Here is a 27,496-nt window from a genome sequence, read left to right as displayed (position 1 = left end):
AGTCCGAGTTTTTCCAATATTATTTTTATAGATTCTTAAGCATAAACTAGTAAATCCCATTGCGAAATTTTAATTCTCTTTAATTCCTATGAATCAAACTCCATGATTAATTCTGTTATTTATTTTGCAAACAAATATGAACCTAGTGACAATAAGAATGGAAAAAAATCCAAAATTAAGACAGATGATATGGCAGTTTGGGATGGAATCTTCCATACAAAATGATTCAATATCATAAGACTATGGTTTCAAATATTGGTATCAATTCGATCGTATCAATATTGATTGGAGTTGATCGATATCATATAGACATAATGGTTCATGATAAAAGCAAAATCGTTCAAATAGATAAATTTTTAAGAAATAGGGGTAAAATCGTTCGATCTCAACTGATCTGGCGGATCTTATTTACCCCAAAAAGAAAATCTGACGGATCTTTATAGATATACCTATATCAAATTATCAATGCCGACATTTAAAACCATGCATGGGACTCGCGAATTCAAACAATTGAGGAGAAAGAGACAGTGAGAAAATACAATATAAAAAGAATGTGAAGGCACTTTCCAACCGGGCTGCTTGGACTTTCAGCCTCCACCACCCAAGTAATTACCTCCAAATTGCTTCAGGTCGAGCAGAAGCAGACAAGATGTGAGTAGGTGTATTGATTTTTCCTAACGAAATAGGGATGGGGTTGATGACTTGATGTACTTTCTAGTTAATATATTAGGAAAACAATTTTCTGTTCGAGAGTGTGGCCTATGCTAGCATTTTCATAGGTCTATCTTTTTTTTTCTCAAAACAAGAGAGAAGAGATGTATTTTCATATGGGGAGGAGAGAGATAGACTCATGAAGTGCTGGCGTAGGCCACTCTCTCAGAAAAAATTATTTTTCCTAATATATTATTAGGGGAAGAGCTCTATGTGGGGAGCATGACCCTTTACCCCGGTGAACACTCGGTCAATGGGAGTGCAAAAAACATCAAAAGGGCAAGTATTTTCATCTTTCAAGGGGGAGGGGCAGTCCTTCACTCCTTGTGTGATAGGGTGTGGGTGCTACACTCCCCCCACAGTTAACATTTCTTCATATTATTAAGGGAAAAATATAGGGACACCCCCTCAACTAGGTCTATTTTCATATACACCCCTTCATCTTTAAAATCTTTCAAACACCCCCCTCATCTATTGAAAGTAAGTAAATTAGTCCATCAAACTAACGGCCATTAGTTTTAAACATTAATACTCACCCAATCATCTTTTTAGGGCCAAATTGTCCAAATTAAAAGTTTGAAGATGAAAATATCCTTTAGGGGTAAATAATAGAACGAGAGTGCTATACACAACCGTTCGTTTCTGATCTTTACCTACCTGATAAGCCAGGGCCCATCGACCGATTCGTCAGCATCACATGATTGTTGGGTACCTTTCAGATGATGGGACAGAAGTCGATCGAGATTGGCACAACAATTTCATCGTAATCTGTCAATGGCGCAGTGTCATGAGCGTGGCACTCGTTCATTTATCCGAATCTCGAATCGAACTTGGGCTATTTCACTTGTAATCCGACAGTGACGTTGTGACCATGGGCGTGACACTCGATCATTTATCCAACTCAGAGTCGGACATGGGACTCCGGAGTCCGGAGGATCTTTTCCTTGTAGTACTACTATCACGAGAATGGGAAAAAAAGGGGAAAATATAGGGACACCTAATGGTAGACAATGGGGGGGGGGGGGGAAAAAAAGCCATGATTTGTATTTGGTATTTATCTCTAAAGGATATTTTCATCTTCAAACTTCTAATTTGGGTAATTTGGTCCTAAAAAAATGGTTCGGTGAATATTAACGTTTAAAACTAACGACAGTTAGTTTGGTAGACTAATTTACCTACTTTTAATACTTTTAATAGATGAGGGGGTGTATTTGAAAGGTTTTAAAGATGAGGGGGAGTATATGAAAACAGACCATAATTGAGGGGGTGTTCCTATATTTTCCCCTATTATTAATAGAGTTGTTAAAAGGTTGATTTGGTCGACTTTTGCATATACTGGAATCAGATCGAAATTGAACCAATAAAGTGTTTGGTCTACAAAAGTCATATTGAAATTGATAGCTGTCAATCTGTTATTAGTTTATTTTAGTGGTCCCTTATCGATCTCGGTTTTTCATATATATAAATGAAAAAGAATGTAAAACTATATTAAATTTATCTGATTCTTTGGTTTTTTTTTTCCCAGATCTAAACAGTCTATTTCAATCTTTTAATGATTTAAAAAAAAAAAAAACTAAAACTAAAACCAATAACAAGCCAATAAAAATCTTATTGGTTAATCTCGATTAGTTCTATTTGTCGAAACTCATTTTTGACACCCTTATTTATTAGTTTCATCGGTAAGTCAAATGTGACTGATCTTGATTTCAGTCAACCCGACACGATGAATTCATGTCACGAAATCTTGAGAATAGCTGAATTTTCAGATGTGACGGGTGATTCTAGGGTTCTTGAGATCGATTTTGTTCAATTCCAATCAAATCTAAATCAGAATCAATGGGATCATATCGATCCCCGATTCTGTGTTTTGAGATTGGTCGGTCTATCTTACCATATGAGTTTTCATACTTATCTTCTGATTAGGCTAATTGATTCCATTTCTCAATCATAGAAAACTAATTGATTTCATTTCAAATCATAGTAGTTAATTAGGGGCTAATATTGGCTGATTGACCCTTGTAATCTTGTATAAATTAGGCACTCTTACATCAATGGAAATACACCAATTTCAAATCTCATGTTCTTGGGTTCATATGTTTAATAGTCTAGAAAGATCAAACCAGCTGCTCAGCCATGGGTCATTAGCCATGAGCCAACTCACGTACACAATGTTATATGTTGTTCACAAATGACAAATTCAACATCCTCTAGATAGCCCTACCTAGGACTGCAACAGGGTCGGGTTGGGCCGGGCTTTATAGAACCCTAGCCCAACCCTAAGTTCTCTTAGCTAGGCCCAGACCCGACCCGACCCTGACTCAGGGCCAGAAAAATCCAACCCTGACCCGCCCTCTAGGTTGGGCCGGGCTGACCCTAATTGGCCCTGATCATGGGGAGAGGGAAAAAAATGCATGGGCTGGAATGGACCGGCAAGAACATTATCAATTTTACATAAAATAACACTATACGAAAAATATATTATATCACTTATTGTCTTCATATATAATATATTATATAAAAAATGTGGGTGATATTTAAAGTTTATAATGTATGTATTATATCAACATATATTTTATAGTAAAACTTAAATCAGGGTCCGGCCAGGCCAAGCCAAGCTTAGCCCGAAGCCTCAACCCTAACCCGACCCGACCCGACCCTGACTCAGGGCCAGAAATTTTCAGCCCTGACCCGCCCTCAGGGCCAAATATCTCAACCCCAACCCTGTTCGGGCTCAGGGCGGGCCAGGGCGGGTTCGGCCCAACAGGGCCAAACTGGCACCCCTAGCCCTACCCAATACTCACCATGGAATGAGGTATTGGAATCAGATCGTATCGGTATCAATCGAGGTCAATACTGATACTTGGCCAATCTTGAATCGAGTCACGGTATCAGATCAAGGACAAAATAATAAAAAATCATCTTGATCAATTAGATGTGCCAAGGGTAGGTAATGGCGACACCTTGTACTGGGTGCACTGTCTCTTTAGTTGGGGGCACTATAGACCCCACATGAAATACTGGAGATATTGCACTAATTGCAAGAACTATATGGATTAATCTATGTGATAAAGGACCAAACATGCATATCATCGATACAATTTCAACTTAAAAATGAGTAGAGGAAGGATCATGCTCCTCTCCAGCGAGTACCCCGTTCGGGGACTGCCCAGTAAGGCTTCCAATGGCGGGACTGCTTGCAACACGCCTGTGTGGGGTCAGGCACACATCTTGATGCACTGCGAGCAGCCCCGCCGTTGGATGCCTACTGGGCAATCCCCGAACGGGGTGCTCGCAAGAGAGGAGCCAAATGTGTAGAGGAAACACCTAAAATTATAGGAGATGTCATTTTTTATTTTTTATTTCTCTCTATTTGATGGTATTTTAGTAATTTTACTAAAATTTTGAATCAGAGTTTGAACAACTTTCCTTGCTTACTTTGGAATAAAATTTGGCCATTGAGATATATGTGGTGTCCTTTATCACATGATACTTCACTAAGTATAGGGACACCTAGAAGGACCCAAACTTAAAACCATTGCTTTGTAGCTGTTTTGGGCCATACCTTTGGCTTCGATTTGAGTTTTTCAAAGTTGTTAGGCTTAACCCCCCAAAGCCTAGGACAATTTGGTGGGAACGGTTCAACTGTACAATTTGTTTGGGCTTCAAAACACTGCACGTGCAAGTCTAGCTTACATTCTACAATAAAAAAAAAGAGTCTATCTTACATTCTTGAGAAGATTGCTTGAAAAAAGGTGAGAATATCCCATTAGGATGCAAAGAAATAAAGAATCAGTATACTAAGAAATGAGATGCTATAATTGTTAACGGAAAAATCTTGTTGTAAACTTGTAATCGAGGTTGGTAAAAAAATAGTAATTTTTATCTTTTTGCTATTTTAGTATAACACGGTTTTTTTTTTTCAATGAAGGTAAATCTTGTCATTCCACATAAATATTGCATTATATAAGTTTCAATATTTTAAAATCCATTTAATCCCTGTATTAAATACTGCTTTAAATAATTTTCGGATATAAAATAAGGGGCAATCAAAAGAAGGTTACAACTAATAGATAACTATATAAACTATAGGACATGGAGATCAAATATACATACAACAATCATTATGGACATACGTTTCAGCATACCTGGATCCATGGTCGAAGAATAATGACTGTATGAATGTCATTGATCCACTTGAATGGCCATCAGTCTTGTCTACTCTCTTATCTATTCACTTTAGGTTTTAGATGTCGTAAACTTAATGGGTCAATGCTGGCTATATATAGAGTGAGGGTAAGAACCAAACCTATAAAAAGAAGGCAAAATTTCCTTTTCCATTAAAAGATATTTTAGTTAGGTCCACACTGTACAATATTTCCATATTAATTAAAGTGTGTCAAAATAAGTCCAATATCTCTATAATTGATCACTTACTACTATTGGACTTAGAAGGCTCACTGCACCAATATCAACACTTACCAATCCAATTTTAAAAATAAAATAAGACTGACTATGTTAGTCCAACAAAAATGAAACCTTACAATTTCCCACTTGAGCACCATATGTCACAACTCACCAATTTTAAATTTAAAATATTTTATTAAAACAACTCACTGGATTAAACAATCTGAATTTGACTATAAGTAAAAGTATTGAATGGAGTATACACCTTAAGCAAAATGCATTGGTTTAAATGAAACTACAAATATCCAAGTGTGTGGATCATCACATCTAAAACGACATTGGACCAAACACGCCAAAGTGTTTATAATCTCACCAACTTGGGTTATATATTATGAAAATATGGTATGGAAATTACATGAAATAGTAATCAACATGCCAATTTTCAAATTAGTTCATGCTTCAAAACTGAATAAGCCTCATGAGATAAATATTAATAGTCTTATCAATAAGTGTCACCTAAATGGATATGCTTCACCTAAAGAAGCTTATTTGGGATTGAGTCAAAATGTCCCAAATCACTAACACAAGTCCTCGTAACTGAATGAGGCTCTACTAATAAAAGATGCGTGTGTATTTTTAAAAGACCTCTACTGAAAGAGGTAAATACACCACTTTACCTCAAAAGTCTAAAAGAGGCAAATAATTAAGTGTGCACACATAATAAACAAATAAATGGACATAACAAGATGTTTCATATTTATTTCGGGAATAAAATGAAAATAGAAGTTAGAAAGTTATTTACGACTGGTTACATAAACAGAAAACTCCCAGTAGCAAAATGCATTAAAGGGTCTAACCAATCTCATATTAATAACATGTTCTCGAAATATTTTAGGAGTCAAGCCCTGAGTTAGTGATCAACAATAATGCTATCTGTAGTAATATGCTCTACCAAATTTTATGACGCATGAATTTTCTCTCTGACAAGGAAGTAGTTAATGTCAATATGCTTGGAGCTTGAAGTATTCTTGTTATGAGAGAAACGAATTGCAACAGAGTTGTCGCAGAACATCCACAATAGCTTAGATATAGAGTAAACAATCTGAAATCCTAAGATGAAATTCCTTAGCCATAAAGCCTGAACAATGGTTTCATAACATGCCACTTACTCTACCTACAAAGTTGAAGATGTAGTAAGTGTCTGTTTGACACTTTTCCAAAATATAGCTCTACTTGCCATCTTAAAAATATAACATGAATTAGAGTTTAGGTCATTTGAACAACCTGCATATAATCTGCATCAGGGCAACCAATCACATCAAGAGTATTGGTTCTTCTATACTTAAGCATGCAATCTTTGGTACCCTGTAAGTATCTCATAACTTTATTGGCAGCTACCCAATCTAGGATTGCTCAAGTATCTTCCAAACACGCTAATTACATATCCAATGTTATGCCGTGTGCAAACTTGAGCATACATCAAACTACCAATAGCAGATGAATAAAGAATACTTTTCATCTGAGATCGCTCTAACTCATTCTGAGGATACTGAGTTTGGCAAGTTTATCCTCTTTTAGATCTTGTGCCTTCGTAGGAGAGAAATCTTGTATATAAATATTTTCAGTACCCTTTCAACAAAGACCTTTTGAGACAAACCCAGCATGTCGTAGGATTTGTTTCGATGAATCTCAATACCTAAAACATGAGAGGCTTCACCATGATCCTTCATGTCAAAATGACTAGATAACAACTGTTTTATCTCATGTAAAAGGGCAACATTGTTAGTTGTAACTAGAATTTCATCAACATAAAGCGTAAGAAAAGTGTACTTACTCTTACTGAACTTCAGATAAATGCACCAGTCAACTACATTTTCTTTAAAGCCATAAGAAATAACAAATACATCAAATTTCAAGTACCATTGTTTAGATGCTTATTTCAAGCCATAAATAGACTTCTTAAGTTTACACACAAGATGCTTAATGTTAGCAGACTTCAAACTAGGGGGTTGTTCCATATGCACATTCTCTTCCAGAGTTCCATTAAGAAAAACAGTTTTGATGTCATTCTGATGTAGTTCCAAGTCAAAATGCACAACCAAAGCAATTATAATCATGAAAGAATCCTTCATTGAAACTGGTGAAAATGTTTCCTTGTAATCCACACAATCTTTTTTAGTAAAATCCTTTGCAACAAGTCAAGCCTTGTAACACTCAATTTCGCCTTTAGAGACATGCTTGGTTTTGAAAATTTATTTGCAAACAATTGGCCTACTCCCGTTTGGTAATTCAACCAAATCTTATATATCATTAACAGTCATGAAATTCAATTCATCATGTATGACATCAATCTATTTGGAGGAATTTGGGTCATTTACAACCTGATCAAATGTAATTGGATCAAAATCCATGCCAACATCATATTCATACTCTTGCAAATAGACAATATAATCATTAGATATAGCTGGCCTATGAGCTCTTTCTGATCTCCTCAAGGGACATCAACAATAAGAGAGGTAAGGGCTCTACCACTGTAGGTTCCATATGTTCTTGAATAAGTACATTTTCTTGTTCAATATGAGGTTGTATCACTATATATGGTTGTGACAAAGGTATGGGTACAAGAACAAGTTCCTCTTCAAAAACAAATTATTTAGTTGGGAATCTTGAATGTCCATACTATTCTTAAAGAAAACTGTTCAGTCAAACTCCACAACTCTAGTGGAATGATTGGGATGATAGAATATAAAATCCTTGATCTTTAAGAATATCCAATAAAATAATCAGTGATGATCTTGGGATCAAGTTTTTTTTTTATTTGCGAGTTATATGATCCTACCTCTGCTGCACATCCCTGTAAATTCCAAGTGCCACGGAGAGGGGGTGAATCAGTGGTTCAAAAAAATTCTCTTGCAGTCTTCAACCGACAACACACTTGTAGGACTTCTACTCTTCCAATTTTAAATTGATCGGGCAATCTCGTAATTACCAATCTGATAAACAGAGACATGTCCACCTCCCACCATAATGTGGTTGGGTCTACCAAACAGTGCCCCACCACTCTGCACAACACACACTTCAAATAAATGTTGAAAATAAATGCAAGATAGTAACACCAAATATATGTTGTTCGGCCAGAGTACCTACGTCCATAGAGGAATACTCATAAAGGGTTTCATATTTCCCCAATACAATACTCAAATTCTAATCACCCCAACAATCTAGGTGCAACCACACCTGATGTTCCTACACAGTCTAGGGCTACAACCCCAAATCTAACCAAGCCTCAACTTAATTGGTATTACAATGTTAAATTGGAAAATCAAGTACAAGCCCTTTCCCTAATACACGAAGACGCCCATGCTTTGTGGAACTTGACGTCAAGCTGCACCCCCTCAAACTCTGGGAACACCGCCCTCCCCTTTTTTTTTTTGTGGGACTATCCCTCTTCGGTTCCTTAGTTTGAATGCCTATGCGATAATGAAACCCCCCCTCCTCGTGCTTCTCTTTTGCCACTATAATTACTAGACATTAAAGAAAGTGACCCTCTGACGAATCTGGTCTCCGGTGACATCTTAATAAACTAGGGTTTTTCAACACATAAGCAAACCCTAGATAAAAAAAAAGATTTGTAGAATAAAGAAATATGTCTCTCCTATGTATTCTAGCGATCAATCTACTATAGTGACCCTTCGAGAGTCGATGCACACATCCCAATGTTCTCTACAGTTTCACAGATCTATCAATTAATGTATTCCATGCATAACATCTTCTTCTTTGCGTCTCTTGCCTCTGAAAGTGGCTCCAATGGATTCCTCTCAGAAAAAGCACACAGTTTCAAAAAAAATTTGCATCAAAAGGCCATAAAACGAGTGAGATATTGTCAGTCAAAGTTGGGAACTCAAAACCATGATTTTGAGGGGCATATCCATAAATATATCAAACTCTTGTGACAGGGGGAATCCATTAACGAGGCGTGGTGTGACAAGCCATGCGTCACGTCTTCATGAATTCGATGTATCAGCGTCGTACCTGAGTCTCTATGCACCATCAAGTAACATCTCACCAAACAACATTTTAGTATTTGAATTTCAAAAATCAAATCTCAATTCAATCTTATCCATTCCTTTAGAATCCGCAACTAGAACCGTCGGATGGTTCACTTAAGTGAACCATTAATGCATGTGCTATTTAACACGATCAAGTGTAGTGCATCCTATTGTAGTCCATGCCCCCATCCATTAAAATGCCACAAAATAGAATCTTTAATGAAGCCAGTGAAAAATCCTCAATGCACCCAACCAATAGGAATGCTTACCTCAGAATCAAGTTCGCCTTGGTCATTCCATATACTCTAAATGGAATCTAACCATTCTAATTCCAATTCAATGGCCAAAAAGATTCTGGAAATTTACCAATTTAATGGTAAATGTCTGTTGATAAAATGTAACAGTATTTTAAGCCAAAATTTTTGGCTAAGTATGGAAAAATGTCCTTCTCCAGATTCGCTCAGATTTTGACACCCTATAAGAAAACTTCCATAACTTCTCCATTTCAGATTGAAATCTAACAAAAACAGTTGTCTTTGAAAGAATACTCGATGAGCTTCGACTTTCATGTTGACCACTTCTTTCAGTTCTTCCAGTTTGACCTTCAAAAATAGATTCAAAGATGACCCTTCCGCGGAGACCTATGATGAACTTTTTCAATATTGTTTCGAAACATCACTAGAAGCTTCCACATGCTGCCAAAGTTTTTGTAAGATTGTAATATACTTCCAAATGCTATCCCACATGCCTGGATACATCTGTAATGCTGCCAAATAACCAAATTTCCCTTGGTACTCAAACAGATCTGTTTTCACTGTCGGCTTACTATTTGACACCTCTAGTGTTGCCACATCATCAATATGGCCAAATACGTTGCCACCAATGACAATAATACTCCATTTGACCAATAATACCAATCCATGTAAATGAGAAAGGCTAGGTGTCTAACCACTCTATAACTTATGAGGAGTTTTAGGGACAAACTTGCTCAACATTTTATTTAGAATATATGCGGCGGTTTTTAATGCATCTCCTCACAGGATAATGAAGAATTTTGATCATACTCCTAGCAAGAAATCGGTTTTTAACTTACTCAACATTTTATTTGGAATGATCGGACATGAGGATTTAAGATGCCCAATAGCTTTTGGGGAAATACAGAGGCAAAATCCCTCAGAGTAGTCTATTTCAAATGTTTCTCATAAGGCCAAGCGCAACTGCGGCCGTCAAGCCCGGGGTATATGCCAAACGACAGGCTGCTAGAGAACGCTCTATCCATGGAGTTCGAAGAATCAGTAGTTTACAAGAAGAAATCCCCAATTCCTGATCTATGCACCCCTGAGAGTCACGTCGAGGCCGGAGAAGAGAACCAGAGCAAATCAGGTATCAAATCTTTCCTGTCAATGGTCCCCTTACCACACGTCTTTTCCCAGCTACAACATGCCCTTCCAGCGTACTCCCCTATTCACCTGCCACCTGACAACCCTACAACCCACCTGTCCAACCTCAACCATCACATTGCCCTACCAAATAACGCACACTCACTCCCACACATTCCCTTTAGAAGTCCATTAACAAACGACAACCTATCTCCTCAATCTCTTTCCACACCACCACCATACCCCCAGGAAGCATATCTTCACCTATCATCTTTGTTATCAAACCTTTATGACCCCTGTGCTCATCCCAATGCCACCTCATTGCCTTCCAACCAACCTGACCTATCACATATCATTTTGTCCATTCTGCCTCACTTATCAAATATTTCTTTATTAGTCCCCCTAACCTAAAACTCAACTACAGCAGACCCCTTAACCCAACTCATCCCTACCAATGACTACTACCGGCCCACCCAAGTAACCCCAATTCCAGAACCCCCACTCCAACTAACCCACATCATATCTGACCTAAACCCAAAATCAACCCATGAAAACCAAACACTCACACCATGACCTAACTTGAACCAACCTCCCATACTTGGACCTAATCTTAACCAAAATTCATATGTGCTAGCCCTAGAATCCCAACACCAGAACAGAGACAACCATCTTCCACCAAACCATAACAATAATAAATCTTACATACCCAAACAACTGAAACAGAGGTTAGCAAGTTCATCTTTACAAGTGAAGGCAAAGTCGAAGAAACAGAGGAGTATTGAGAATCTCTGGAACTCTCAAGCTGCCCAACAAATGCTGGAGGACCATTTTTTATCGTCAACCCCCGTGGAGGCTATGGAGGCATAGCTCCACGGGAAGCAATAGGGATCTTGAGCTGGAACTACAGGGGGTCTGGGGAAAACCCTGACAGATCAAGCTCTGAAGAATCTCTCCAGCCATGAAAAACCTGATATCATTTATTTAATGGAAACAAGGTCTAATTCCAAGAAGCTGTGAATGTCGGGTGTTTTTTCAGTGCTTCCTGAAGGATCAGGCGATGGTCTCACTATACTTTGGAAGGACTGGGTCAAGGTGAAGTACTATCCTTTGGAAATAGAATTGCTCTGTTACCTCAGCAAATTTTGCAAGTTTCTTTATGACCTGTGTAGATGGCGACCCCATTAAAGCTCGAAGGCAACAAGTTTGAGAATATATTATAGTTTTGGGGAAAGGAAGAACTAAAAGTTGGTTTTGTCTTGGGGATTTTAATTCATTTCTCTCTTGGCAAGAAAAAGAGGGGGGTAATTGCAAGGGAGGAAAAGATGTGAGGCAGTTTCGTGAAATGGTGAAGAGGTGCCACTTAACGGACCTTGGAACCCAGGGCCCTTTGTTTACTTAGAGTAACAAAAGGTAGGTTAAGGATACCATTCGTGTCAGACTCGACCTAGAGTTAGTGAATGCGGCATGGAAAAGTTCTTTTGAAGAAGCTGGAGTGATCACAAAAGTTGCAGTAGGATCAGATCACAATCCGATTATGGTCGACAACAATGGGCATCCTCTGAAGGGCCCAAGACCGTTTCGCTTCCACTCTATATGGCTTGAACATGAAGATTGCAAGTGAACTGCCACCAAGGCCTGGACAAAAAACCTGCGAAATCCTTTCCCTTCCCCTCTTCAATGGAAATTGGATCACTGTAAGAAAGTGCTCAGCAGGTGGAATGTGGAGATATTTGGGCATATTTAAACAAAAATTCAGAATTTCCAAAGGGAACAAAAATTGTCTTCTGGAGATTGGACTACCTCTGAACTGCAGGTCTATAAGGAGTTTGAAAAACACTACAAGGCTCTCTTCACCTCTGAGGGAATTGATGAGGCAGCAATGGAGGAAGTTCTCCAGGCGGTCCACAAAGTGATTCAAGAAGGCGACAACAATATGCTCACTACCCCTCCTACTCTCGAGGAAACCAGATCAGCATTGTTTTTAATGGGTGCCCTCAAGTCTCCAGGTATAGATGGATTCCCACCCCCTTTTTTTAGCGTTTTTGGAAACTAACCCAGTTGGATCTCCATACATTTGTGGTTAATGTCTTTTCCTCGGGTTGTTTTACACCCCCACAACAATGATACAATCATTTGCTTAATTCCCAAGGTGGCTAATCCCTCAGAAATCGATAACTACAAACCCATTAGCCTATGTGGAGTCGCGATCAAGGTGGTAATAAAGATCTTGGCTTCAGTTGGTGCTTCCTCAGATCATATCTCACGCCCAATCGGCATTCATACCAGGTTGCCTGATCTCAGATAACATTTTTACCACTCACGAAATCTTTCATTATGTCAAGAGGACAAAGAAAGGAAAAAAGAAGATTTTGGTTATTAAATTGGACATGCGCCGAGCTTACAAGAGAGTTGAATGGCCATTTCTGACTTGTTTACTTGAAAAAAATGGGCTTTGCAGATCAGTTTACATCATTGATAATGGCATGCCTTTCCTCTGTCGAGTATTCAATGCTGATTAATGGGGCTTTGCGTTGCTCAGTAAATCCTACATGAGGATTAAGGTAGGGGTGACCCCTTGTCTCCAGTCCTGTTTGTCCTCTATTCTCAGGCTTTAAGTTGTGTTCTTCATCAGGCAGAAATGGAGGGTCGCATAAATGGCATCAGGGTTCGCAATCGCTCTTAGCCTATCTCTCACCTGCTATTCGCGGATAATTGTCTTATGTTTTTGGAGGTTTAGCTTCAAGAAATACATAATTTGATAGATTGCGTGGACATCTATTGTCGTGCAAGTGGCCAATCTATAAACTACAAGAAATCTAGCCTTTGTTTCAGCCCAAACACAACTCCTCGACTAAAATGGTGGTTTTCTCAGATTATGAAGATTTCATACGACGAAGGTCCCTCAAAGTACTTGGGTCTCCCATCAGATCTCAGAGTTAATAAGACAACTTTGTTCCATGAGTTGAATGATAGGAACATGAAGAGAATCCATGGTTGGTCTCAACAGTTCTTGAGCCATGCGGGCAGAGAATTCTTATTAAAATCAATTGTGCTTCCCTCATCAAATTTCGTTGCCAGCCATTTCAAACTTCCTAGCTAGAACCATAATCAGTTGAGGAGTGCAGCAACAAATTTTTATTGGGGAGGAAAAGATGGCTCCTCTAAGATGCACTAGTTATCCTGGAAGAAGAAGAGTCACTCAAATGAAAGTGGGGGTCTTGGCTTGAGAGACCTAGCTTTGCATAACAAGGCCCTTTTGGCAAAGGCAACATGGAGATTGTTCTCTGACCCCCATTCCCCTTGGGCGAAATTTATGAAATCTTTGTACTTTCCATCCTGTGACTTCATCAATGCTAAACTTAGCCATAACCCTTCATGGGGCTAGAGAAGCATAATGGAGGGGAGGAAGGTCATTGAGAAAGGCCTATTTTGGAAGATTGGATCTAGGGACCACATTAATATTTGGAGTGATAGATGGATCCCAGGTTTACCAGATTGTAAACTTCAAACACTAAACATCTTGGATAGTGAAATTCAATAGGTCTCGGAGCTAATTGATGTTGAAAACCGTTGTTGGAACCAGGATATCCTTGACAACCTATTTAGCTCTCACATTAAGGAGGTTGTTCTGCAAATTCAAATCCCATTGTTCCCAGTGGAGGACAAACGAATGTGGGAGCAGATAAGAAAGGCATGTTCTCAGTGAAGTTTGCATACCACCTACTTAACAACATGGAGAATAGGAATCCGGATGCTACTGCATCCTCTTCTTCTCGAGGCAAATGGGAATCGACCCCAAATTCAGTTTGGAAGGAAATCTGGAAGTGTGATGTCCCTCCAAAAGTCCGAGCATTCCTCAGGAGAGCCGCTGTTGATGGTCTTGCAATAGGGGAAGGTTGCTTAAAGCGTCATATGCCAATAGACCCGCAATGTTTGAGATGTGGATATGAAGTGGAATCCATCCATCATATACTCTTTAACTACTTTCTCTCCAAGACTACATGGTTCACTTGTCCTCTAGCCCTTCGAATGCCTCAGAATGATGGTTTCAATTTTGTCAAATGGGTGGAAACATGGGCAGAGCTTCATAAGCTTAGGAAGAAGGAATTTAGATCGGCAGTAAGTCTTCCAAGCTTTACGGCTTGGTACATTTGGAAAGCACGTAACAATTTGGTGTTTGGTTCAAGAGAGTGGAACCCCCAAGGATATTTCTAAAGTGGTTTCTCGGGCTCACTTAGAGTTTTATCAAGCCTTTCATCCAGTCAAGGACAATAAGCATTCACTTGGCTTCCAGCGCTCGACAACAGGCAATTGGGAACCCCCACCTCAATTTACTTTAAAGGCCAACTGTGATGCTTCTCTGAGCTCGGATAAGAAGTTTAGTGGGGTTGGAATTATTGTTCGTGATCACGAAGGAAATCCACTCCTTGCGAAATATGAGGTCGTGGCTTTCTTGGATATTGCTATATGGGAGGCCATCGCAATCCGTAGCGGGGTTCTCAAAGGTATTTCGTTGGGGGTGGAATCTCTAGTGGTTGAATCAGATAATAGGGAGGTCATCTCTTACCTTCTAGATGCAACAAAAGCAGTCCCTTTCTCTCTTGATCCAATCATCCCAAACATTAGATACATTGTCCCTCATTTTGTTAATTGTAACTTCAGATGTATTCCTAGGGAGTCCAATGTCATAGCTGACTACTTAGCCAGGAGGGCCCTGTCGTGCAATGTATGGCAGTTTGGCCAAATTCCACTCCGTGGCTGGTGGAGACTTCTGCCTCATCAGCCACGAGCTTTGCTACCACTAATGAATAATTTTGCTTCTTACCACAAAAAAAATAAAATAGAAATATGAGAAAAAAAGTACCATATACATAACAATTTATGAAATATAAAGTATCTCAAACATATTATCTATAGCACATGAGATATTCCAACATAATAAATCAGGGAAACCCCTCTTGGCGAGGTGGTGGCTACCAGTGCAGTATAGCGTTATCTTAAGTCCATTGAGAGGTCACATGTTCGACTCTTCCCCCTCCCCCCCCTCCATCGGATGTGTACATCTTGTTATTCCCTTTGTCCCCCACTCGCTCCCCCACCCCTTGGGCGCCCTTCCTTCAGGAGTTCAGATCTGTCCCCACCCATCCCCATGTGGGTAGCTGATCCGAATTCTTCTTTCAATGGCCTATGGGCCCTCAATAGGAGATGCCAAAATAATAAGGGCAAATTTCACGGACACCCCCTGTAAGTATGCAATATGTCATGGACATCTCATACTTAGTCAAAATGTCAACCTTCCCCCCCTAATGTTAAGCACAGTTAACACCCAAAGTTGAAATGTAAATTTTAACCTCCTTCCAACTCTGACGTCAACCACCACCACAACCTCCTCCCTCAGGGCTTTGGCGCTACCGGCACGGAGATACCATACGAAGTGTCCTTTCCGGTTGCGTTGGTTTGCAGAGGAGAAAGGGAAGGCCAAGCCTCATCGTCTCGCGTCGTTACCTGGGAATAGCGGAGAGAGACAGGGAGAGAGAATGTCGGCAGTAACAAACCAAGAGGAAGACAAGAAGCCCACCGATCAGTCGGTGGCTCACATCAATCTCAAGGTCAAGGGTCAGGTTTGATCATCTTTCTCTTATGCTTTTCGCTTTACCTTCTCGATTCGTGCCACTAGGGTTCATCTTGGGCGCTGTTTTTGATTCCTTGTTTCCATTACTTTGATCCTCTTCGTTTTTTGACATGTATTTGGTTTCATTAACAGACCTTTTACTTAGATAGTTCAGTTTTTGGGTTTCTCGGTTTGGCTACAGGTATTTCTGGAGTTTACTGGTTCTTCAGAACTCCTCGTGTTATGTAATTTGGATTTGTAGCCTCCGTTTTGCTCATAATTATGAGACAATTTCACAGAATCACTGAAACGCTTATCCTTTCGTGGGTCATAGTTCTTCAGCCCAATTTGAAGCTCTATTGTCTCAGTGAATTTACGGTTCCTATCCTTTGCAGCAACCATGACCTGCATTTTTATTGTCTCAATGATTTACGGTCTCCTAATCCCAAAGCCTAACTTCATTTTTATCTCAACCCATCTACCTCCACCGAAACCTAAACCCATTTCTTTTCACTTTCCATTTTCCACCCAACCAAGAACACCATCACCGGTGTTGGTGTTCTTCCTCCTTCCGCCTTCAGAGGATGTAAATGGGTAAAAAAATGGCGTTGATTGCAGAAGTCCCCTTCCCTGATCTTGCTTCTTCCGCCTTCCGCCCAACGAAGACAATGAAAGATAGAACAGTGTTTGAATTTGGGCTTTTACCCTTAACCCTTAAGGGTATTATGGATAGTTCACATTGTGATAAGGGTAATTTCGTCATTTAAAAAAGAGTTAACAGCCACTTAACTGCATACACCTAACGGAGTGGATTAAGTTGAAATAAAATCATAAAATAAGGGGTGTCTATGACATTTTAACCAAGTATAGGATGTTCGTGACATATTACATACTTAAGGGGGTGTCCGTAAAATTTGCCCAAATAATAATAACAATAAGGGAAACAGTTTCCTGTCCGGTTGTGTGAGAGAGATCACACAAGGAATGCTAACTGGTGCTGTGTGTGAGAGAGATCACGGACTTGAGGGTATTTTAGTAATTCAAAAGAAAAGAAGAGGAATTACTGAATTAGCAGCTCTTAATGCAATAGTGCCTGGAAATAACGGTATCCCATAGAAACCCTGCGAAGCAGCAAAATTAGTCTGCTTAAACCCTTTGAAAGATTCGACCACGATGGCTGCTTCAACCATTCTTTCGAGATTATCCTCTCGTTCTAAATCTCTGGTTCTCAAACTCCACAAAAACTCATTATCGCCTGAGTTTTCTCCGCTCAAATCGGGCTGTCCATCTCAGGTTTCCAATTCCTCAAGGCGCGTTCATGGGATTTCAAGGTTAGGTCAACTTGAACTTTACTTGCTTTCGGTCTTCCTACATTTTTTTATTTCTATATGTCATTCACCTTTGCTCTTTATTTTATGTTGGTTTCGATGGTGGCATTTGGTGATAGATTACCATTGGAGTTGAGCAGTCTGGGATCGCTGATGCCCTTACACAGCGCAATTGCTTCAGCTCGTCTGACATCCATTCTATCGGTGGAATCTCAGAGTTGGGGATTGATTCCTCAGGGTGCGTTTTAATTAATCATTCTTTGTTTTCCAATAATTTCATAAACTGTCGCTATTTCTGATATTAGATGAAACGTTGGTGAAATTTGATGCTTATCGACACCTACCTTGTTTTATGTTAGTATATTTCATTTCTGATATCCTATCTATGACATACGAAAAATAGTTTCTCTTCATAACGTACCGCTATTTATGTATGAATTGCCTGCATTTTATTCGTTGCAACTTGGGGAATAACAAAACGATCTGTACATTTATTTGTTAGATGTTTCAGCTGTCACCTTCTCGTTTTTCTTTACTCAAGTTGATCAAAGTTCCCCGTTTAACATGGATTAGAGAGAATCCTCAATTCACCAATAAAATACCACTGCGTAAGAAGTCCCTTAAAGCCTAGCTGGAAATTTCTGAAGGAGAAAGTTGAAGCCCAACCTTGTTAAGGGTCTCTTGGTGGTAGGATACTTCTTATCAGGCCAGTTGGTCAGGGGATAGATCAATTTCAATAGTGCCAAATCTGAGGCTCATCCCTATTAAGTTCAAAATTGAGCTTGAATTTCTCGTGAGTTAGGAAATCAAGGCATTCGAAGAGGTACTCCAAAAGTCCAATTGAGTCTCTTTGGGAGTTGTCATCTAGATTGGGGTCTAGGGCCATTCCAAATTGACTCCCAACGACGCTGATCACAAACCTAAAAGCGGCTAAACATTAGTTTATAAATTTGAGAATCTGAAAGTCTGAGGTACCAATTGCATCTGGTTAGAAGTCGTTTCTGTTTATATACATGAACTCAACAATATTATTAAGTCAACAGCAAAGTAAAGGGCTAACTAATGAAATAAATTATAACTAAAGATGCATGTAAATTAACTTAAAACTATCAATTTTATGTGAAAAAAATCCGTAGAAGTTATCATGTTTTATCCTGTTTGTAACTAATTGCACAAAATCAGAGAATAAATTTAGTATGTATCAACAAAATGTCGACAGAAAATTCTAAATTCAGCCCAGTTGAATGGAGCATAAAATAATTGAGAGAAAACAAGCAGAACTGTTAATAATTAAGAAAGAAAAAAATACTAATAAAAAGTAAATTTACATTAAACAAGCTAACACAAACTAATCACAAATGAAGCAAATAAAAAAAAAATTGAAGAAAGACCAATCGCTTGAATTGAATCAAAATAAAAATATTTTCCTTTTAATTTTGGTTTATTTGTTATTGACTATGTCAATAAATTGTATAAGTGGTACGGATATTGATTCAGATTCTTTTATTCATATCTTTTGTTATGAGTCCATTTGAACAGCGAATTGGACTGTTGGAGCCTTGGTGTAATGTGAGCTTTAATGACTAGACTTTTAAGGGTTGTAGAAAGTAAGGATAAATAGAGAAACCCTATATCTCAGCTCTTGATTCAAACTATGGGAAGAGATTTGATTTTTATTAAAACTATAACCTTTTAGATCTGGAAGTTGTGAAATTGGGAGACATAATAAAATTTGTATGGAAGTGTGATGTTTGGTTAGTTTTTGTTATAGAAACTGATAAACTAGGAGAATTTGCTTTCAATAGGTGTCAATCATTGCTCAGGCCAGTTGATTTACAAGATAATCTTGCAGGATAAATTAAAAGGAATCTTTCCTATTACTCTTTATTGGCTGGCCAATTTGGGTGAACTTATTGGAGATCTAAAGGTCTTAAATGGTCTTCAAACTGTTGGTATTTCACTTCCTAAAAGAGGGGATCTGGCAATTTATTGAAAAGGATTCCATCTAAGGCTATTAAGCTGTTTTTTGAAAAAGGTTAATTTTGGCCCAGAACAGGTAATGTGAAGAAAAATTGAGTTTTAGGGATGATGAAATTTCTCAAATGCATGCACCAAATGCACAACAACCCATATGATCTTGTAAAAATCGTTCATCATCAACTTGGTGGCTAGTTTCATGTTAGACTGCAAATTGAATGGAGACAAGTCTTTATACACATTGGAGGCATTTCCTTTATTTTCCACTTTAGTATAGCTTCCATTTCTTAGGGAAAAGAAAGACAACAATTAACATCAACATTTCAGCCTTATTTTGGTCTTTATTTTTGGCATTTTTTATATACCTTGGTTTTTCTTGCATCATATTGGTTTTTTGAAAATATTAAATACAACAACAACTCAACCTTATCCCAACTAAATGGGGTTGGCTACACGGATCCTTACGAAGACAAAAAGAACTAAAAGTAAAGGTAAAAGGAAGGGAACACAGGAACAATAGATACAAATTAGTCTTAACCAAACTAATTGGGGTCGGCTACACGGATCCTTGCCCTCCAATCAGCTCTATTCGATGTCATACTAGAAACAAGACCTAAACTATTCAAATCCTTCCTCACTAATTCTCCTAGAGTCATTTTAGGCCTGCCTGCCCCTAGCTCTTTTAGTACCTTCAATTTGAATCAAGTCACTCCTCCGAACTGGAGCATCCAGCAGCCTCTATTGAACATGGCCATGCCACCTTAGGCGACTTTCTCGTAGCTTATCTTGAATCGAGGCTACTCTCAAACCAGCTCTAATGTGGTCATTCCTTATGTTATCCTTCTTGGTTTTGCCACTCATCCCCATCTCAATATCCATATCTCCGCTACACTTAGCTTATCTATATGACGCTTCTTAAATGCCCAACACTTCGCATCGTACGTCATAGCCGGTCTTATGATAGTCTTGTAAAATTTTCCTTTTAAGTTTTAAAGGAATCTGTCGATCACATAACACGTCGGATGTACTTCTCCACTTCATCCTACCTACTTCAATCCTCTATGAGACATCATCTTCTATATCACCTTCCTTACTGATGATTTATACTAGATACCTAAAATGGCCACTTTGCTTAATCTCCATCTCATCAACTTCACCCCCTCATTATCTGTTCTTGAGTTGCTAAAGTTACAAATCATATACTCCGTCTTCGTTCTACTTATCTTATCCTTTTTTATTCCAAGGTGGATCTCCATAACTCCAGTTTGGCATTAATTTAATCTTTTATCTCATTTACCAAAATAATGCCAGAATCAAAAAGCATGCACCAAGGAACCTTATCTTGGATGTCTCTGGTTAACTCATCCATGATAAGCACAAACAGTAAGGGCTAAATGCTGATCCTTGATGTAACCCGATAGTAATCGGGAATTCACTACCTTGACCCCCCATGGTTCTCACACTGATCACCACACCATCATACATATCTTTAATTATGTCCACATATTTACTTGAAACATTTTTCTTCCCTAGCTCATGTAGGATTAAATCTCTAGGAATTCTGTCATAAGCTTTTTCTAGGTCAATAAAGACCATATGGAGATCCTTCTTGCTCTCTCTAAATCTTTCCATGAGTCTCCTAAGTAGGTAGATAGCTTTTGTTGTGGATTTTCCTAGCATAAAACCAAATTGGTTCTCCGAAATAGTGCTCTTTTTTCTCAGGTGTGTTTCAATAACGATCTCCCATAATTTCATAGTATGACTCATTAGTTTTATCCCTCTATAGTTGTTGCAACTTTGGACATCTCTTTTATTTTTGCAAAATCGGGACCACAATGCTTCTCTTCCATTCATCTGGCATTCTCTCAATGGACATAATCTTATTAAACAACTTAGTTAACCAAGAGAAGCCACAGATTCCTAAGCTCTTCCACACTTCTATTGCGATCCCATCTGAGCTTGGAGCCTTGGCTACTTTTTTTCATCTTTCTTAGTACTTCTTTTACTTCAAAAACCCTAATTTTATGTATATACCTCCGATAGATGACTTGATGTGCAGTGCCTTCCTCTAGTTCACTATAACTTGGATTGGTTTCATTAAATAGAATGTAAAAATAACCATTCCGTCTCTCCTCGATGTCCTCATCCCTTACTAAGACTCTACCATCATTAGTTTTAATGCATCTAACATGGTCGAAATCTCTACTCATCCTTTCCCTCATTCTAGGTATCTTACAGATAGCTTTTCCCCCTTCCTTGGAGTTAAGATTGTTATAGAGATCTTCATATATCTTCACCCTTGCATTCCCCACAATCTTCTTAGCTTCATTTCTCGCAGATTTATACCTTTTTAGATCTTTTACGTCCTTAGTCCTTTGCCATGCCTTGAAACTAGCTTTCTAAATCTTGATGGCTGCTTGGACTCATCATTCCACTACCAAGTCTCCCTAGGAGAAAGACGTTTTCCTTTCGATTTCCCTAGGACCTCTTTAGCCACCTTCTTACTACACCTAGACATCTCTTTTCACATCAAATTAGTATATCCCTCTAAGTCCCACTTTACTTGTTTGTCAGTAAATGACTTCAAGGAGTCTCCTTTCAAGTTCAACCACCTTACTTTAGGGTAGATAGGCTCCCTTATCTTACGTTCCTGTGTGATGAGTAGGGATGTAAACAGATCGGATTCGGCTTGGATATGGATCGGATGTGATCGGATCCGGATATTCCTTAGCCGAATACAGATAGCTCTAACCACATTCGGATGCGGATCGAATTCAGATTTTCGGCCATCTATTTACATCTCTGCATTGTGTAACCCGGACCTTCCTCCCTCTAGGATACAATTCACTCTCAAACCATATCTCTTAGATCAGGATTCTCTTTTCCTCATATTCTAGAACCTGTTGAATCTTCAAAAACCCTCAAGATCATTATTTACTTAATTTTTTATTATTAAGTATTTGAATTTTTTTCCGAACGGATTTTTATCGAAGTATTCGGATTTTTTTCCGGATATATCTAAACAAATATGGATGTCCCTAAACGGATGCGGATCGGATTCGGATTTTCGGTTATCCAATGAAAGAGCTTAACCATCCAACATAGATGTGTTCCAATTAGTGTGTGGAGAAGTACTAAATGCGCCTGGGTGTGGCTCATGCAGCCAGGTCTATGGGCCTGAAATCCCATGCCTTGCTGATCCAAGCAACTGAATTAGGGATGGCAATGTTGGAAGTTAAATGTGTAACCGGCCTTGTGTGGTTAGTTTTAGCTTAGGGTTAATCAGGTTTCTAATACGTGTTCTCAATTGTAGGCCAGTGACTTTCAGTGAGGCCAATGAGCAACCTTTATTAAGCGATCTTGAATTTTTTTATAGCTTCTACTTTTCTTCCTCTTTTCAATGTTCCAATTTTGTTATTGAGTTTCTTGCCTTCTATACTCTTACTCAAGTGTCAAATCAGATTGGATCTAGGTCAGCCAAAACCCTTTAACAAACACTCAAACCTTCTCTCTCTCTCCCCCCCCCCCCCCCAAAAAAAAACAACCTGATGCAGGACAAACCCGGTTCGATCCATTGATCCACGGGTTGGGACCCGAACCAGACCCGGACCCATTTTAAGGCAATTATTTAACTGGGTCCATTTCTGTTGCACTTTTTGGTTCAGTATGGTTCAGTTTTTTTGGTTCAATTTTGGTTCAATTTGTGGTTCTTTGGTCTAGGCCCAAGCCCACTTGGATCAGCCCCTTAAGTTGACTAGTGGACTTCTTGGAACTTGTGCTCCATTAAGTTTAGGTAACAGCTCAGCTGGTGTGTTTCCCTATGTGTTGGTCTTCCCAAGGGGGAGACCAATAATTTTCTATTGTTTTGTTTTTCTCTACTTAAGCTATGTACAGGCCATTCGGCCAGAAGTTGTTGAATGAAAAAAAATGAGAATTTAAAAAGTTTGGCTGCTCCCTCTCTTCCCTATCGTGGACTGCTTCCCCCCCCCCCTCTTCTATTTCTTCTCGAGGTTTATTCTCTACACCCCCTGCAATACTGATTTCTTTCTATCATCTCCTCTCTCCTGATTCTGTTTTCCATTATCTGGTATCAAAGCCGAAGCCTGGCCGAAGGATCCCATCTTCCTTCCCTTGTGATCTCTCTTCCTCACTCTGTTTATCTCCCTATCTTTTTCATCTCCCTCCACTTGATTGCTGCTGCTGTTGCTGCTACTATGAGACTGTAACAATCCTCTGCAATAGTACTTTTTGAAGACTTGATTCAGCTCCTAATCCACACATAGGCCTGCTGCTGTTCACACCACTAGTTGGAGAGCTGCTGCACACCTGCGGCTCAGTTTCTCTGCTCAGATTCTGCTGCAACTTCAAGGCTCCAGAACTCATCAACCACTGAGCCTATTGAAGCTAGACTAGAAGCATTTTTGGAGTACATCCAGTCCCTCAATCGACCCTGCTTGGTTTCCCCAGCTGCTGGCCAGATTGAGTTCCTCACTGACCTCCTATTTTGAAAACTAGTTATTATTTTTCAAGCCCTCTTCAGAACTTAGCCTCAACTAAAGAAGACTTATCAGTTTCCGAGAGCAGTGTTTTCACTTTCTGTTTGTCATATGTAGTAAGGTATTCCAGTGGCTGTATCTTTGTCTAAAACCTGAGGTTACATCAGTCCTAATAGCACTAGTCCAGTAACTTAATATTGGGATTGTTACCTATTTTCTGTTGCTGGAAAACAGTGTTATAGCCTACTGTTTTCACTTGTTTTGACAGTACCTTTCCTAGTTTGCCCTTCACCTTATACGTGAGACTGCTCAATGGAAACCCATATTTTCCGAACTCGATTGGGATTGCCCAATGGAAAAGGTGTCATATTCCTTGTTGATAATGAGCAAAGTAGCAATTTTGTCTCGCAACCCGTAGTAGAGATGTTGTCGAAGACCGGCGAGATATGTTATGACGAGCTTGTTGATCAATACTTCGTCGAATTTGCTCATACCACATACTTTGATGGGGCTTGGTGTCGGATATTTCCATCTTCAAGGCGCATCATCAAAGTGGGCCGTGATTGGGTGAATGAGCGTTGTGGCAACGTCGACCTTCTCAACAACGCTTGTATTCTAAGGCCATTACATTTGACCAAGGGTCATATTTTGAGAGGATTAAAGCCTAAGGTAACCACACCGCAGTCGCATGAAGAACCAATTCCCCCACAGGTTGTGGAAGAGCCCGAGGATGACCCCGTGATCAAGAATAAATTCAACGTTCAGAACGAGGTCGAACCCGAAGAACAGATCGACGGTCCAAATGACAGCTTGAACCCCCATGACGAGATTCCAATCAACGAAATACAGTTGATGGATGATCTTCAGCAGATCGTAGCGGCCGATCCTTTTCTCCCTATACTGATTGTTGATGTTCGTGACGTGCCCTGGATCATCGCTCCATCAAAGCCGTTGTTCGTGGATGCCGACCAAATGGTGCTGATCCTTTCCTTCTTTAAAACTCGTGATCGAGTTTTTCTTAACCACGGGAGAGTTGGCAGGACAAACCCAGTTCGATCCATTGATCCACGGGTTGGGACCCGAACCAGACCCGGACCCATTTTAATTTAGGCAATTATTTAATTGGGTCCATTTCTGCTGCATTTTTTGGTTTAGTTTGGTTTAGTTTTGGTTCAATTTGTGGTTCTTTAATCTAGGCCCAGGCCCACTTGGATCAGCCCCTTAAGTTGACTAGTGGACTTCTTGGAACTTGTGCTCCATTAAGTTTAGGTAACAGCTCAACTGGTGTGCTTCCCTATGTGTTGGTCTTCCCAAGGGGGAGATCAATAATTTTCTATTGTTTTGTTTTTCTCTACTTAACCTATGTACAGGCCATTCGGCCAAAAGTTGTTGAATGAAAAAAAATGAGAATTTAAAAAGTTTGGCTGCTCCCTCTCTTCCCTATCGTGGACTGCTTCTCCCCCCCCCCCCCCCCTTCTTTTCTTCTTTCTTCTTTTCCCCCTGCTATTCTGAAATTCTGATTTCTTGCTAATCCCCCTCTTTTCTTCTATTTCTTCTCAAGGTTTATTCTCTGCACCCCCTGCAATACTGATTTCTTTCTATCATCTCCTCTCTCCTGATTCTGTCCTCCATTACAACCCATCTTCTTTCCTCCTTGAGATATGAGACTGCTCTTATTGTGGTGGGATTGCATTTTCCCCTTTTTTGATTTGGTGGGGGCTCCAAACTGAGGGATTAGGGAAATGGAACTTTTATCGACATCCTCTTCAGTGAAAACCTCCATTAAGGAATTTCCTGAGATGGGTGGTGTGTGTTGGGGGTGGGGGGGGGGAAGTTGCAAATAGCAAACAGATTTTGTCTTTCCTTTATCTTAACTGAGTGGTGATTTTCTTTTCATATGCTTATTTAACATCTGTTCTAATGCTTGCTCATCCATCTTGCAGGCATCTCAATGCCTTTATGACATCAGATCCTTTGTGATGATCCTTTACCGAAGAGATTTTCTGTTGGATAAGGATGTGGGTCGGATTTTGACTTCTTTCTTTTTCCTCTCCTGATCTTGCAAAATGAATTCTCAAGGGGATCTTGGTCTCCAATATGGAACATCTGGCTATTATTTATGTGGATTACGACTTTGTTTCCTTCTTTGTATTTTCTCTGGAAGTCTCCTTGTGCTCAACAAGAAGCCAGACTGTTCAAAATTGAACCCTGTTCAACTTTTGTTCTTGTGATCGACTGATTGTGAGATGCCCTAATTGAGAGTGAACGAGCTGTTAAATATTGTCCCTGTTAAATATTGTCTAAAATTGTAAGCCTGGACAAGTATGCCTAGCAGTTAGAGATGCATTGTGGCTTCTTTGGTTTATTCTCCCAGCTATTCAAACTGGAGATGTTCAGCAACAGCTATGTAGCTTAAGGATCAGAATTCAATGCCCTCACCCTATCATTCGGATGGAATTCAAGCCTTGGGCTTGTCTCTGGCTGTGACACCATTCACTTTGATTATGACATTGCAGGTTGCAAGCACATGGTTCACTTGTAATGACTAAGAAATTCATCTTTGCAATAACAATTGAAGTGCCAGTTCAGGTACCAGAACCAGCCGGTCAATGAAACTTACTATCATCGAATCATGGCCAAGGAGACATCTTTTATCAAAATACTTAACACAAACATCAAGAACTTTATCAAAATCTCCAAAATTCTCCAATATCTATATTGTCAAATTGATGCTCAATTCTCTGATTCTCTGAAATCAAGGCTGCTGAAATTTAATGAAAATGGCCATGAGGGTTTACAAGGAGCCTGAATTCCAGTTGCAGTAGGTGCAGAGACTTGGCTGAAGCTGCCAAACTTTCATCTTATTACAGCCAATAACCCTTGATCATGCTACATTATCAAAAGCTCTGAATTCCCTCCTCGTCTCTTATCAGTTGTTTAAGCTAACTTCTTCTTGACAATGGTAGGTGATTGAAACCGCAATCATTTATTTTACTTTGGGACCAAACGGTTGTGTAATGTCTACCGCACTATCACATAATCCATGCACTATGCTCACAACTACCCCTTGTGAGAATTTTGTTGGTAGACCCTCGTGAGAAGAGAAGCTTCTCTTGCCCTCTTTTCCTTTGCCATGAATAACCTGTTTTTTGATCCATAGAATTGGGAGGGTAAAACACCGCAAGTTTAAGATGGGAAAATAGATACAGCAATTAAGTTTTACTACATGGACACACCTGGAGAGATTATCCAAGCAGGCCACCAAATTCTAACCCTGATGGATAATGTGAGAACATTTCAATGAGAGAACTTACATGGATGAGGAAAGAAGGATCTAGAATAGGATTTAGGCCATGATAATCCAAGAATAGCGATTATTCCTTCTGAAGTAACACTGAATTATCAAAAGGAAAACACAAGTACCAAACCCTCCCCCCCAAACACAACAAACAACCCCCCCTACCCCCCCCCCCCCCCCCAAAAAAAAAGAATCTATTGCTTGGTCCTCGCTGGGTCTGACTTGTAATTCACTTCTGAACCC

General features: G+C 39.4%; 1 protein-coding gene across 2 annotated transcripts; it reads left to right on the top strand.

The window, feature by feature from the left end:
- The first annotated feature begins 17,245 nt into the window (after nt 1-17,245).
- Nucleotides 17,246-25,947, top strand: LOC122671837. 2 transcript variants are annotated; one of them, XM_043869285.1, is made up of 3 exons: nt 17,246-17,485; nt 17,602-17,720; nt 25,899-25,947. In XM_043869285.1, exons 1-3 carry the CDS (start codon nt 17,328-17,330, stop codon nt 25,916-25,918), a joined length of 297 nt encoding a protein of 98 aa, XP_043725220.1. In that variant the 5' UTR covers nt 17,246-17,327; the 3' UTR covers nt 25,919-25,947. The 2 variants fall into 2 exon arrangements, with proteins under 2 accessions (XP_043725220.1, XP_043725219.1); XM_043869284.1 differs by lacking the exon at nt 25,899-25,947 and adding an exon at nt 19,022-19,075.
- Nucleotides 25,948-27,496: the final 1,549 nt, after the last annotated feature.

The sequence above is a fragment of the Telopea speciosissima genome, chromosome 8 (assembly GCF_018873765.1).
Source record: "Telopea speciosissima isolate NSW1024214 ecotype Mountain lineage chromosome 8, Tspe_v1, whole genome shotgun sequence".
NCBI classification, from domain to species: Eukaryota; Viridiplantae; Streptophyta; class Magnoliopsida; order Proteales; family Proteaceae; genus Telopea; species Telopea speciosissima.
The sequence above is the reverse complement of the archived record's forward strand: the minus strand, read 5'-3'. Positions and strand labels throughout refer to the sequence as shown.

What these genes read in the sequence shown, in the direction of transcription:
- LOC122671837 (XM_043869284.1), top strand. Translation starts at nt 17,328, where the DNA reads ATGGCTGCTTCAACCATTCTTTCGAGATTATCCTCTCGTTCTAAATCT. An exon ending in CGCGTTCATGGGATTTCAAG is followed by an intron (nt 17,486 to 17,601) that starts GTTAGGTCAACT and finishes ATTTGGTGATAG; the next exon opens with ATTACCATTGGAGTTGAGCA. An exon ending in TTGGGGATTGATTCCTCAGG is followed by an intron (nt 17,721 to 19,021) that starts GTGCGTTTTAAT and finishes CCATTTGAACAG; the next exon opens with CGAATTGGACTGTTGGAGCC.